Source organism: Adiantum capillus-veneris, chromosome 2, assembly GCF_014529385.1.
Source record: "Adiantum capillus-veneris isolate H3 chromosome 2, ASM1452938v2, whole genome shotgun sequence".
In the NCBI taxonomy this organism is placed as follows: Eukaryota; Viridiplantae; Streptophyta; class Polypodiopsida; order Polypodiales; family Pteridaceae; genus Adiantum; species Adiantum capillus-veneris.
The window spans coordinates 155,620,565-155,634,392 of NC_140932.1; the positions used below are offsets into that span (position 1 = coordinate 155,620,565).

Consider the following 13,828-nt stretch of genomic DNA (forward strand, 5'->3'; position numbering starts at 1 on the left):
CAAAGCAACAATTGAAACTTTTGGGAGAATTAGCTTGAAGACTGGAGAGTTGGCAAAATCTACACTTTGCACACTTTGTACATTAGAGAATTAGCTTGAAGACTCGAGAGTTGGCTAGATAATAGGTCATGAAAGGGAGAAGAAGAGGTAGGGATTGAGTGGAGCATATATCTCTATAGACATACAATTGAGAGGTCTTTGAATGGTGGACACAAAATTGTTAGTAAATGCTAGTACATGTTATCCACACATGATGCCTTTATGGATAGAAAATGGATAGAAAATGGGCCAAAATAGGTTGTCAATAAGAGACACTTATGACCACTTGTAAGTATTGATGCTTATCATTCCTTCTTGTGGCTACCCATCCTCTTCTTATGAATGCCAATATTTGCAACAATAACAAGATTCAACAAATATATGACTTTGCTATCTATTTAGCTTTTATGCTATACAAATTCAATACACAAGTTTTTTTTTTGTTTTTTGTTTTAACTTGTTCCTAGTAGGCCCAACATTATGATCTCATGTCCATCCAACAATCCAAAGGCCTTGAACTTGTAGGCAAATACATTAACAAGATGCCAATCACACTCAAAGAAGATTGTAGCTTAACAACTTTCCCATGACTATTTTTAGAATATTGAATCTAGGGAATATATCATCTTTATACATTATCTCTCTTAAGCAAAGCAAGTTAGCATGCCTACTGCCAATGCCCACTATCAAGCATCCATGCTTACAAACATCCACATTAGTGATAGACAAGTAGTTAGAAAGTCATAGCATTGTTGATAGACAAGTAATTCGAAAGTCATAGCATTGTTGATAGACAAGAAGAAAGTGATAGCATTTGAAGTATTAGATCTAACAATAAAGGTTGCAGATTATGCAAGAGTCTTTTCTTTAATAACCTAAGAAAAAATGTACATAAGAAGAGCAAAAGACAAGGGGCGATCAACATGCTTTTGAATTTTTTTGCTGCGATTGCTTGCTCATCTTCTTCTCTTATGGAGTTAGGGAGCTCAATCATGGCTTTGCATAATAATTAACTGACAAAAGTATATATATATATATATATATATATATATATATATATATATATATATATATATATATATATATATAAGTAGATTGGGTTAGCGAACAAATTATGGTTGGGTGGGTCGGTTACAAAAGAAAGAAGACCATACAATGTATGCCAAATGTAGTCACAACAAAAGGAATCATGTACATCTTCTAATAGATGATTGGTGTTAGTCAAACTTCCATAGAATGGCGGGAATTGTCTTCATGATAGAAATTGCCCATGGCCAGCTAGTAAGCCCGCCGAGTGAAGCACCGCCCTCGTGGAGGCTATGTAAGAAGCTGTCTTATGGTCAGAGAAGCCCAAATGGAGCTTGCTGTTGGCAATAAACAAAATACACGTAATCATTATTATATTTAAAGCAGTTACATCACTAAATAATGAATAATCAAAAGGGCGCAACTGAAACGTCAGAGCCCTCACGATGGGTCGTGAGGCTCCTTCTTGTATACAGATTCACGTACACATCTAATATACACACAGAACTGTTCGCCTACAACAGAGTCTCTGTCTTCCTGTGTTTCTACTCTGATATGATAAGTCTCTGATTCTGTACATTATAAGTGTGATGAATTCTGAAGATACCTATGTACAGTAGTTGTCTACATGGTATCAATCGCTGATGACTACTGATTCTCTTTTTTTGTAGCCCTCTCGCTTCCTGCTGCAGACATAGCCTCTTGATTTGATCCGGACTTATCAAGGAGCCATGGCCGCAGCATCCACGTCTAGTTCTTTATCAAAATTTTACCAGATAGAAAAGCTTCAAGGCAGCAACTACCTTCCATGGAGCCTACGCATCAAGATGATACTGGAGAAAGCAGGTAATTGGGGCGTAACTGATGGCTCGGAACCTGACCCTGCAAAACAACCTGTTGCTCCTGGTGCTCAACCACCGACTGATGCGGAGAAAGCAACATGGAAGAAGAAAGATCTCGAGGCCCGAACTGAGATTGTCCTGCACCTCGGCGACCGTCAACTTCAACTAGTTCGGACTTTGGAAACTGCGCATGAAATGTGGACGCTACTCAAGACACAGTATCAACAGACGAATGTGGTATCACGTGTCTTCCTACACAAGCAGCTGAATGAAATTCAGATGGTTAACTATCCTACTACGGAGGCCTTTCTTGAAGCCTGGCAGTCGGCCAACGACCATCTTCTTATTGCGGGACTGCTCTTACCTGATGAGGTCCAAGTAAATATACTCCTTGCTGCTTTACCTGAAACATGGCAATCGTTTATTTCCCAACATTCTAATACACCAAATCTACCATTAACTACCTTGATTGCTCATATAAGGCAGGAGGATCAAATCCGCAATAAGGGAAGGAGCGTTCCAACATCCACGGGCAATCCTCCAACTGTCCCTCTTGCCATGCTCGCTGGAGGATCTCGATCCCTTCCCCGTTTCCGATCAAGGCAATTTAGCTCACGCCAATCACATCTGGTCAATCCCACAAGTCCACAATCTCGCACATCCTTCTTCTCTCGCTCATCACGCAATTCGATGCAGCCTCAATTCAATCCCTCTCGCTTTCGCAATCCAGTGCAAGCCTCAACCTCTGCTAACTTTGTCCCAACTTGTACTTATTGTCATCGCCAAGTTCATACAGAGCGGCAATGTCGCACTAAAAGGCGTCAACATCGCAGCTCCCACAATAGGCGCCTAAATGCGAATATGGCTTATCAAGCTGATGATTTGAGCGAGGATCTTTCCTCAATGCATCTCTATGCTGCTATAGCTGCACAACCTAGTGATACCAATGTTTGGTATCTTGATACTGGTGCCACCCACCATATGACAGGAACTCAAGAATGGCTCCATGATTACCATCAAGTCACCTCACCACTTGAGGTTCGTCTTGGTGATGATTTTCTTTATCAAGCTGCGGGAAATGGGTCTCTCCATTTGCGGCTACCAAATGGTACAACTACTGTGGTTACCAATGTCTATTACATTCCTGGCTTAGCCAAGAACCTTCTTTCAGTCAATGAGCTGACAAGCCATGGCACTTCTGTGGAATTCCAACACAACTACTGTGTCATAAAGACACCTTCTACTTCAGGTGTTCCTACACACCTCATATGCCCAAAGAAAGGGCGCGTATATCCTCTTGGGCTGTCTGTTATACGCCCTCCAATGGCGATGTATGCTGCTACCGGCTCTGAAGCCGAGGAAACTCTACGATGGCATTACCGCTTGGGCCATCCGCATGTTCAAGCCATGCGCACCCTACAAACACATAAGATGGTGACGGGTTTTAACCCTAAACTGAGCCCTATATCACTGTGTGAGGCGTGTATCTTTGGCAAAATGACACGCAGCAAGTTTCCCAGATCCAAAAGTAAGAGTAAAGACCTTTTGGACTTGGTCCACTCAGATTTATGTGGGCCCCTTCCAACTACTTCGATTACAGGGTCTAAGTACATTCTTACTTTCATTGATGACTGGTCCAAGTACACCATTTTGTACTTCCTAAAACAGAAATCTGAGGTGCTGACTTGTTTTCAACACTACAAATCTTTTGTGGAATGGCAACTTAACAAGTCTCTTCGCAGTCTTCGAACTGATAATGGTGGCGAGTATGTCTTGCACGCTTTTCAATCCTATTGTTCTGATGAGGGCATTCTCCATCAATTCACTGTTCCCTACTCACCACAACAAAACGGTGTCGCAGAGAGAAAGAATCGCACCTTGCTCAATGCGGTGCGGGCTATGCTTCAAACTGCAGGTGTCTCTGAATGTTTTTGGGAAGAAGCTGCTGCTACAGCTTGTTACGTCCAGAATAGGCTCCCTACTCGTACTCTTCCCAATGTTACTCCCTATGAGCTCTGGACTGGTGACAAGCCTGATCCCTCACATCTCCGAATCTTTGGCACCCCTTGCTATTCTCTCATTCCTGCTGAGAAACGTGATAAGCTCTCTTCCCATGCTGAACGAGGAATTCTTGTCGGCTATGGTGATCGTTTTGGCATAAAAGGCTATCGTGTTTATCATCCTGACACAAAGAAATTCTCCTTCAGTCGAGATCTCCTTTTTCAAGAGGATTTGTTGATTACAACTCCTACTACTTCAACAGATACCTTTCAACCGTCTCTTGGAGCGTCTCCTCCTTCAAGTGATGACTCCTCAATCATTGCCAGCCCTTCGTGGAGCTGTTTTGAAACCTTGTTTACATCCACACCACTTAATCCTCCTACTGGTCAACCTCCTCCACCACCTGCAAATGGCTTCTTCGGAGAAAATACCGCCCTGATGGCTCTATTGAGCGCTATAAGGCTCGCCTTGTTGCTCGTGGCTTCTCTCAAGAGCCTGGCATCGACTACTTTGAGACATTCTCTCCTACATTACGACTGGCCTCGCTGCGTCTACTCCTAGCTATCGGAGTACAGTATGATCTGGAAATGCATCAGATGGATGTCGAAACAGCCTTTCTAAATGGTGAACTTGAAGAAGAGATATACATGGTTCAACCTCCATACTTTGTTCACCCTGACTATCCTGAATATGTTTGTCGTCTTCTACGGTCCTTGTATGGTCTAAAACAATCCCCTCGACAATGGAATGCTCGCTTTCACTCCTTTATGCAGTCCATTCACTTCCAGCGACTCCACACTGATGTGTCTGTTTATATTCGCCACTTTGGATCCCACTTTGTCATCCTAGCCCTCTATGTGGATGACATTGTTTTGCTTGCAACCTCGCTTCCAGCCATGAACCAGATCAAGAGGGCACTTACTGCTACATTTCGCATGAGTGATGGGGGGGAACTTAGTTACATTTTGGGCATGCAAGTACTTAGGCATCGACCAACACACACTATGCATCTCACTCAAGCAAAATTTGCAGAAGGCATAGTGAAGAAATTTAACACAAGTGTGCATAAGCATTATTGGACACCATTGCCACTTATACGACAACAAACATATTCTCTACATAATGAAGACACGACACTTTGGGTGCATGATCCACTTTCTAAAGAATATAGGAGTATCTTGGGAAGCATTCGCTATTTAGTCACATGCACTCGTCCAGATCTTGCCTTCGCGCTATATGCACGCTCCACGACATGAGCATGCTTTCGCGCTATATGCACGCTCCACGACATGAGCATCTCATGTTGGTGAAGCGGCTACTACAATACATAAACACAACACGTGCGTTTGGTATAACATTTAGAAGAGATAACACAACAAGTGGTCTTCAAGTTATTGGCTTTACAGATGCTGATTGGGCAACAGATAGAAAGTCACGACACTCAATTGGTGGATTTGCTTTTCTTCTTTCGGGAGGCGCTATATCTTGGAAGAGCAAGCGACAAGCAACTATCTCCCTCTCAAGTACCGAATCTGAATATAAGGCAGCCTCTGATGCTACAAAAGAAGCTCTATGGATCAAGAACTTTCTAACCGAACTTGGTTTTCATGTGAATGTTCCTATGATTATATATTCAGATTCTATGTCTGCAATAGAATCATCTAGGAAGGCTAGGCAATCGGACAAGCTAAAACATATTGCTATTGCTAATCATTTTGTCAGAGAGCAGGTTGAAGCCAAAACAATTACACTAGTCTACAAGCCATCCAAAGACAATGCTGCAGACATATTTACCAAAAGCTTGAGTGTACCACAACACTTCAAGTGTGCTCAGGCTTTGGGAATGGAGTTTCCAGAATAACTCAGTATTTGTTTATGGGGGGGTGTTGGCAATAAACAAAATACACGTAATCATTATTATATTTAAAGCAGTTACATCACTAAATAATGAATAATCAAAAGGGTGCAACTGAAACGTCAGAGCCCTCACGATGGGTCGTGAGGCTCCTTCTTGTATACAGATTCACGTACACATCTAATATACACACAGAACTGTTCGCCTACAACAGTCTCTGTCTTCCTGTGTTTCTACTCTGATATGATAAGTCTCTGATTCTGTACATTATAAGTGTGATGAATTCTGAAGATACCTATGTACAGTAGTTGTCTACACTTGCGTGGAGAGCGGCCTCCCAAGTGGGATGACATTTGGCCGAGCGAGTCCTCGTAGAGGTAAATGGGTTGGGACACATGCTTATAGGCAGAGGCAAAGGCCGGGTACGTCAAGAGGTTGGGAACGGAGGGCACCACATCATGCTTGTTCACCACCCGGTAGCTCATGCCGCTGTCCATTACCACTCGCTTCTCAAAGTCCAACGCAAAAGCTGCATTTCCCACGCGAGGTGAGCCGATGGTGACACAGCTTATGGTGGCACTGGGGAAGGCCACCTCTCGGCACCACTTGGCGCACAGCGTGGCTAGAGCACCGCCCAAGCTGTGGTCCACGCACATCACGTTGCGCACGTCGTGGGGCTGCATGCCCAGATTTTGTAGAACCAGGCACAAGTTTTGGGAGGGGATGCTGCTGTCCATCACATCCTTGAGCGCCAGCTGAAAGCCCCGGTGTGCTCGGATGGCGGTGGGTGAGGTGTAGATGGCCTTGTCGCTGGCGCCGTCATACAGCTTCACAGGCTCTTGGCCCTCCGCCAAATCCGTGAGCACGTCTGCGAACCCCGTGCTCCACTCGGTAGGCTCCGTCCCTCTGAAGGCCATCACCACGCTCTCATCGTCCAGAATGCTGACGTGCACCTCCGTGTCCGTCCGGCCCATCACGCCCCCGAAAAGATGCGTGGTGTCGATGACATTGTGGATGAGCTGGCTGCGCTCCACCATCTCAAACTGGTCTTTCATGCTGGAGCTCTTGTAGGCGGCCGCTGCCATCTCTATGAATGGCAGGACCTCTTCCAGCACCTCCGCCGCATCCTCCCCAATATCCTCAGCGTCCTCGACTGCAGCTTGATCGACAGCGTCGAGCTCGCCATCGGAGTCGTAGGCCGCTGTGTGCTCCGGAGAGAGAGATGGGCATTCGCGTGCATAATGATATGCGTCCTGATCGTCAGATACAATATCAGTATGAAGAGCTACTCCAGTGTTATTCAACCTCGCCGGCCCTGCTGGTTTTAGCAATGGCCTCATGAACAGTGCAGGCGGAGGAGATTTGCTACAAATTATTAGCAAGGAGTCGAGGAGATTCTGTAGTAGTACAGCTAATTAACAGCTAGCTACGTCTGATTAGCATGCCGGAGAGAAGATTGATCTGTGCAGGCGCTACAGTTAACAACTCACTACGTACGTCTAATTAGAGCTTATTTGGATTGGGACGCTGCTGCTGCTGCAGACGCCCACTCCTCCTTATATAGCAGTAGAATATTATAGTAAGGCTTGGTCTTCCTCTGCACGCAGTACTACTCTTCCAGCTTCAGTGTTGGCATGTTTATTAATTAGATGAATTAATTAGTCCTGGCTGACCCTGTATTGTATTGAAGGGGCTTCTGCCGCAACGTTCTCACGTAGGCGCAGGGGAAGATACAAGCTGCACGCCGTCCGCTAATCCGACACGTCCGATGCCCGTTTGAAATCGGTCGACCAGAACTGAGCCCAAGCGCGTTCAGATCCGTATACTTGTCTAGGCCTCGTATAATCAGTCTTGGTTGACTCTGTAATACGACTTGAATCTTGACCTTATACGATTCCTTTTAAATTAATTTATCCTATCATAATATATATCACTAGTCACTATAAAATCACACCCGCAGCAAAAAAAAGTCCCATTTAGAAGAAATCTTGCACCAAGAGAAAACATAATTTTCTCATGTGGGAGAAAAATTCTTCCTAGTGAAATGCTCACATGCTTCCTTCTCTTGCCATGTGAGAGAAAAATTCACCCCTTTGAAAAATGCTATGATATGTACACACTCATTTAAATGACCCACCACCCAAAAATGCTTCTCCGAATTTCATGTCTATAGTTTGACGTTCTCCCGGCCATGAGACTAAGTGACCCATATTAAATGCGGGTTGGAGTAATGGGATCAACGGTCGGGGTTAGCAGGGCGGGATCTCGAGGCGCAATAAACCTGGCAGCGGGAAAAACGAGGCATGCCAGCAAAAAGGCGAGGCGTATTAAACATGGCCAACGAGAAAAACGAGGCGTGACGAGGCGATTTGAACCCGAGACCTGACCATCCGGGTTTAGGGACACATAGGCTAACCACCTCACCCGCGCATGCATTGTGTACCCACAACCGTTTTCACAACATTATATTATAAGTTAACATGCATTTTCAAGGCTGTCCAGGTTTAGTGCCCGTTTAGGTTTAGTTTTTGATTTGACTGTTGCGGCTGCGATCTCCTCTACTTTTGCGTGTGAGCTTCTCCACCTTTGATCCCATTGCCCCCCCCCCCCTCTTAAATATGGGTGTTACATAGTCCTGAGGTTCCCCTGGCCTTGCAAAAAATGTCATGACATCTATGGCCTAAGGTTGTCATTACACTCAATAAGGAACTCACCTCTACATCCGTGAGATTGTCATACATCATTTACAGCTATGACTTGAGTATTATGCAATAATATACTCCAGCCCAATGTTAGAAAAAAACCGGGGTAGAGTGTATTTTAACCGGCTGAAATCCTAAAATCCCGGTTAGATTTTGAGCTTGCCTTGAAGAAAACCGGGAAATTGTTACAAATTTTAGTATAATTATCGGCAAAAGGTTCAAAATTTGACCTGAAAACCGGGAGACTTCAAGTTTGCCCTTGTTTGCTTTGGTTGGGAAAAATATATTTTTCTAGCCATGCTTCAGCCACAAATTTGTAGCAAATTAGAACCAACATAGTGAGACACTAATAGAGGAGAATAATGACACTTTGCAAACTCAAGATCAAGTGCAATCATAATCTCTTTCCCATCAGTAGTCGAGTACTTAGAGCATGCAACTATATGGTTTTTTTAATACCCTTTGAATGCACACTATCATATAGGTGATTTCTTGTAAGTGACCCCATTGAGTCAGAAACTAGAGTGACGACCAGTACAATGGACAAACAATCCAGATACATTTTGAAGCTGTAAACGTGTTATTGTCAATAAATGTATACAAGGGCCTTGAATGGCATCACATATAAAATCTACCAAGTAGCTTGTATCAGATTTTCCCACTCTATCTAAGCTCTTTTGACGTGAATGAAGAAGAGAGGAAACTCTTCCTCGCAGGAAACTCTGTATCCTCACCCACGTTGCTGCATTTGGTTGTTTTGACTTCCAACATGATGTTTGCCAATACTTGCGTCACATGCACCATAAAGAATCACATCTATTCTACTACAATAGAAAAAAAACTTCTAAAATATATAGATGGTATTGTGATGTGTACCATTTTAATTGTTGAGACCCAACTGATTACTATCTATACTCAAAAGTCCAAACAGCTTGTATGTTTGGTTGTAGCCACTAACAAAACAATAACGAACTTCATATTATTCAAGTTGAGGTAAATGATAATCACTACCTTTTCTAAAACCCAATATCATAAGGCATTGCCATTGTTACCATTATACATGTGGTAGTGATGTGTGTGAACACACTTAGGACCGTCGGTGCATTTTTTCCCTCTTTAGGAGGTTTCCTCCTCGTGCATTGTAATACACCCATTCATTCTAGGGCTATTGATCTTTCCTTGCACACTAAGTAATATACTCTCTTTTGTGTGTCTTGAGCTACCCTTGTCTTCTCCAAGCTGTGTGCATTTCCCTGCAACCCTAATTCCAACAACTGGTATCAGAGGAGGTTGCGTCCTCCTGGGCTTAGTCGCCAGCAACTCCAGCACACATCTACTCACTTTCTCCGATTTTAGTGAGCTTTGACAAGCGTTTGCAGGTCGGAAAAAATTTCGGGATTGCTCTTAGAGCTTAATCTGCTCCAATGTCTGATTCGAGCTCATTTCGGCCTTCGCTTCCACTACAGCGAGGTTTGCACAAGCGATTTGTCATTTTGTGCAAAATTTTTGTCAGCGCCAATTACTGCATAACATGTCCCATTCAGTCTACTGCAGGTTGTGCTATATAGCAGGTGCTGGTCTCACTCAGTTTCTCCTCATTTCGGGAAGTTTTCACATCAAGTGCAAGCATTTTCCATGGCTGATAACAACACAGATGTTTTCAAGATGTTTGCTGCTGAGGACAAATTAGATGGGGACAATTACCCTATGTGGGCTTACATGATGCAACATGTTCTTGTGTCAAAGGGTGTTTGGAATATTGTGCAAGGCATTGATGTACGTCCTGGTTCTGAGGATGTAGACGATGTTGAGGATGTTGCAGGTCTTGCTACAAGGATTGCTGCTGCTAGAGTTGTTTTGCCTACGAGAGAAAAAGCTCGTTGGGATGTAAAGGATGCGCAGGCTCATGCGTTGATTGCGTTGTCTGTGAAGCGCACTATTACTCCTCACATTCTTTAGTGAAATCTGTAAAACAGGCTTGGGATATTTTGGCTAGTCTTTATATGCAAGCCGCAATGATGCAAAAATTGCATTGCTACGTAAAGAGCTGGAGTCGAAGATTATGCATGAGGAAGATGATATGGACACTTTCCTTGCTGGTGTCAAGGATATAAATGAGCAACTTGTTTCTGCAGGTGAAGTCATTTCAGATAGTTCCCTTGTGTAGATTGTTCTTGATGCCTTACCAGATTCTTACGAGACTTTTGCTAGTACTTGGAGACTTATGACCCAAGGAAATCCTGAAGTTGTCAAGTTTGATGCATTGTGTACAATGCGGTTGTAAGAGTCACTTTCAAGAAAAAACAGGACTAGACATTGTGTAGTTGAACAAGCGTTTATTGTTTCTCAAAGAAAGGGTGGTAACAGCAATGCAGTCACTTCTTATGGTTCTTCAACGAGTGGAAAATCACCTGTTCCTAATGCTTCTGCTTGCAGCAATTCTTCTTGAGAATTTTGGTGATAAGGGCAAAAAGAAGATGTGTTGCCATTATTGTAAAGCCAATGATCACTTGATCAAGAGGTGTCCTAAGTTGAAGGCCAAAGAGGCTAAGGAGAAAGAGGATGGTTTCATTGCAAATGCTGGTTCCACTACAACTGCAGCCATTGTTGAGTCTTTTGTGAAAGGAGACTGTGATGCTGACGTTGATGCAGAATGGGCTTTTAGTGCAGAGTGCACTTACAATCCTGCTGTCCATGATGCATGCATGTCAGTTGCTGCAGATTCACATGTGTAGTATTTCGACAGTGGTGCTACAAATCACATTACCTCACATCGTGAATTGTTCACCTCTCTCGAGTTTGTTCCTCATGGGAATTCAGTCACTTGTGCCAACAATGCCTCTTATTCGGTTCAAGGAGTTGGTAAGCTTGTGCTTACTGCTGCAAATGGCAGTTCTTTACACTTTTGATGCACTTTATCTACCTGGGATCAAGAAGAATCTTTTCTGTGTATCTGCACTTGCTAGACTTGGACTTGTAGTCAAATCTGTGGATGGTAGATGTACAATTCATGATCTCAATTTTGGTGATAAAATTGTTGCATCTGGCCTTTTGTGCCATGGGTTGTATAAGCTCACTTTGTATGACAAGTGTGGACAAAATTTTGCAAATGCAGTTGCACATTCAAGGGTTGTTTTAGATGCAAAACTGTGGCATGCATGTTCTGGGCATTTGAATTTTGCCAATTTGCTGCGTTTGCAAAAAACTGATATTGTTGCTTCTTTGCCGCCTCTTGAAGCACCCATCAAACATGTTTGTGAAGGCTATATTTTGGGTAAAATGCAGTCTTGTAAAGGATGGTTCAATTAGGGCCACTTGCAGTTGCAGCTTGTGCATAGTGATGTTTGTGGGCCCATGCAAACTCCATCCTTGGAAAATTACCTTTACTTCGTAACTTCCATTAATGACTACTCCAGGCATGCATGGGTATTTTCGCTTAAAGTGTCCGAAATTTTTATGTGCTCCAAACAATTTCTGGCGATGGCTGAAAATGTCTCTAAATGTACTATGGGCACTCTCCGTCTTGATGGAGGGGGGGAGTATATGTCTCATGAATTTAATGCATTTATGGCTAGTCATGGGATAAAACACCAATGTACAATGCCGTTTACGCCTCAACAAAATGGTGTTGTTGAGAGGAAAAACAAGTCTCTTACGGAAATGGAAAGACGTATGGTCAAAAGTCAAGGTTTGCTGCATTCTTTTTGGCTTGAGGCCATCATGTGTGCCACTTATGTACTAAACATGTGTCCCATGAAAGCTTTGCAGTCTATTACTCCATATGAAGCATGGCATGATAGAAAGACTTCTATTAAGCACATGTGTGTTTTTGGCTGTTTGGCATATGCTTTGGTTCCACAAACACAACGCAAAAAATTGGATGATAAGGCTGTCAAATGTATTTTTGTTGGTTCTAGTGGTGAAAACAAAAGTTACAGTTTGTATCATCCACAAACAAAGCGTATTCTGCTTTCATGGGATGTTGTGTTTGTGGAAGATTCTGTTCGGCCCTTGCTGTCATGTACTAGAGACATTAATGTAAGCTCACAGGACATATATGACACTTTGTTGCCTCTTTTCATTGGTGGAAGTTCGATGTAAATTCCAATGAGGCAAATGTATAGCCTATGGGGGTTTCAAAAAATGTTACAAATCAGCCTATTACTGATGTAGATGTACATGATGTACTTGATGAGGAAAGGGCTAAAAATGAGCAGGCTAGAGGTATGCCAAAATGGTTGGTGCACACTTTGTGTGACAGTAAATTGGATGCACCTTTGTCTAGTCGTACTCGTTCAGGTTCTCGCCATGCCTCTTATGCATCAGATTGTTATGCTTTGACTGTGTCTAGCTTACATGATGTTGAGGAATCTCTGTCTCTTGATGAAGCACAAAATTCAAAAAATTGGATGGCTACCATGCAATCAGAATATGATGCACTTATCGAAAATGACACATGGAATTTATGTGATTTGCCTCCTGGCAAAAAGTCCATTGGTACAAAGTGGGTTCACAAGTTGAGACACAAGCCGGATGGTGAGATTGATCGCATAAGGCTCGACTTGTTGCAAAAGGCTATGCGTAGCAAAAAGGCATAGATTATGAAGAAAATTTTGCTCCCACTTGACGTATGACTAGTATGCATTTTCTATGTGCATTGGTAGCTCATTTTGGTTGGGACGTACATCAATAAGACATTGTTAGTGCTTTCTTGAATGGTGACATATTTGAGGAAGTTTATGTAACACATCCTCGTGGTTTTGTCAAGAAAGGAATAGAGAACAAAGTGTGCATATGTAAGAAGGCTTTGTATGGGTTGAAGAAATCTCCTCGTGCTTGGTATGAGATAGCTGACACTCATTTGGTCAAACGAGGCTTTCGTAACAGTCCAACAAAAAGCACATTGTATGTCAGGCGTGAGGGCGATGTAATTCTCATTGTTGTTCTTTATGTGGATGATTTGCTGATCACTGGTCCGAACGAGAGACATATTGTTGAATTGAAGTCTGAATTGAAGTCTGATTTGAATGCTACTTTCAAGATGAAAGATTTGGGGCTGTTGCATCATTACTTGGGAATACAGTTTAAGCTGTGTGATGGTGGTATTGCCTTGTGTTAGAAAAGTTACATAGAGACATTGCTATGTAAGTTTGGACTTGAGGATTGCAAACGTATTGCCACTCCCATGGAAACATGTTTGAAGTTGAGTCTACATGATGCCAGTGATCCTTCTGATGTCACTCTTTACCAAACTGCTGTTGGATGCCTCATTTATGTATGCAACACGAGGTCTCACGGGTTAGCAGATTTATGCATAGCCCAGGGTCAGCATTGACAGGCTGTCAAGAGGATTTTTTGCTACT

The 13,828-nt window shown here is 43.0% G+C and overlaps 1 protein-coding gene across 1 annotated transcript; it reads right to left on the reverse strand.

The window, feature by feature from the left end:
* Positions 1–1,171: 1,171 nt before the first annotated feature.
* Positions 1,172–7,103, reverse strand: LOC147463907 (uncharacterized). Its single transcript, XM_086491902.1, has 2 exons — positions 6,082–7,103; positions 1,172–1,403 (listed from the first exon to the last, which is right to left on the reverse strand). The coding sequence occupies exons 1-2, from the start codon at positions 7,101–7,103 to the stop codon at positions 1,292–1,294; spliced, it is 1,134 nt and encodes a 377-aa protein (XP_086348028.1). The 3' UTR covers positions 1,172–1,291.
* Positions 7,104–13,828: the final 6,725 nt, after the last annotated feature.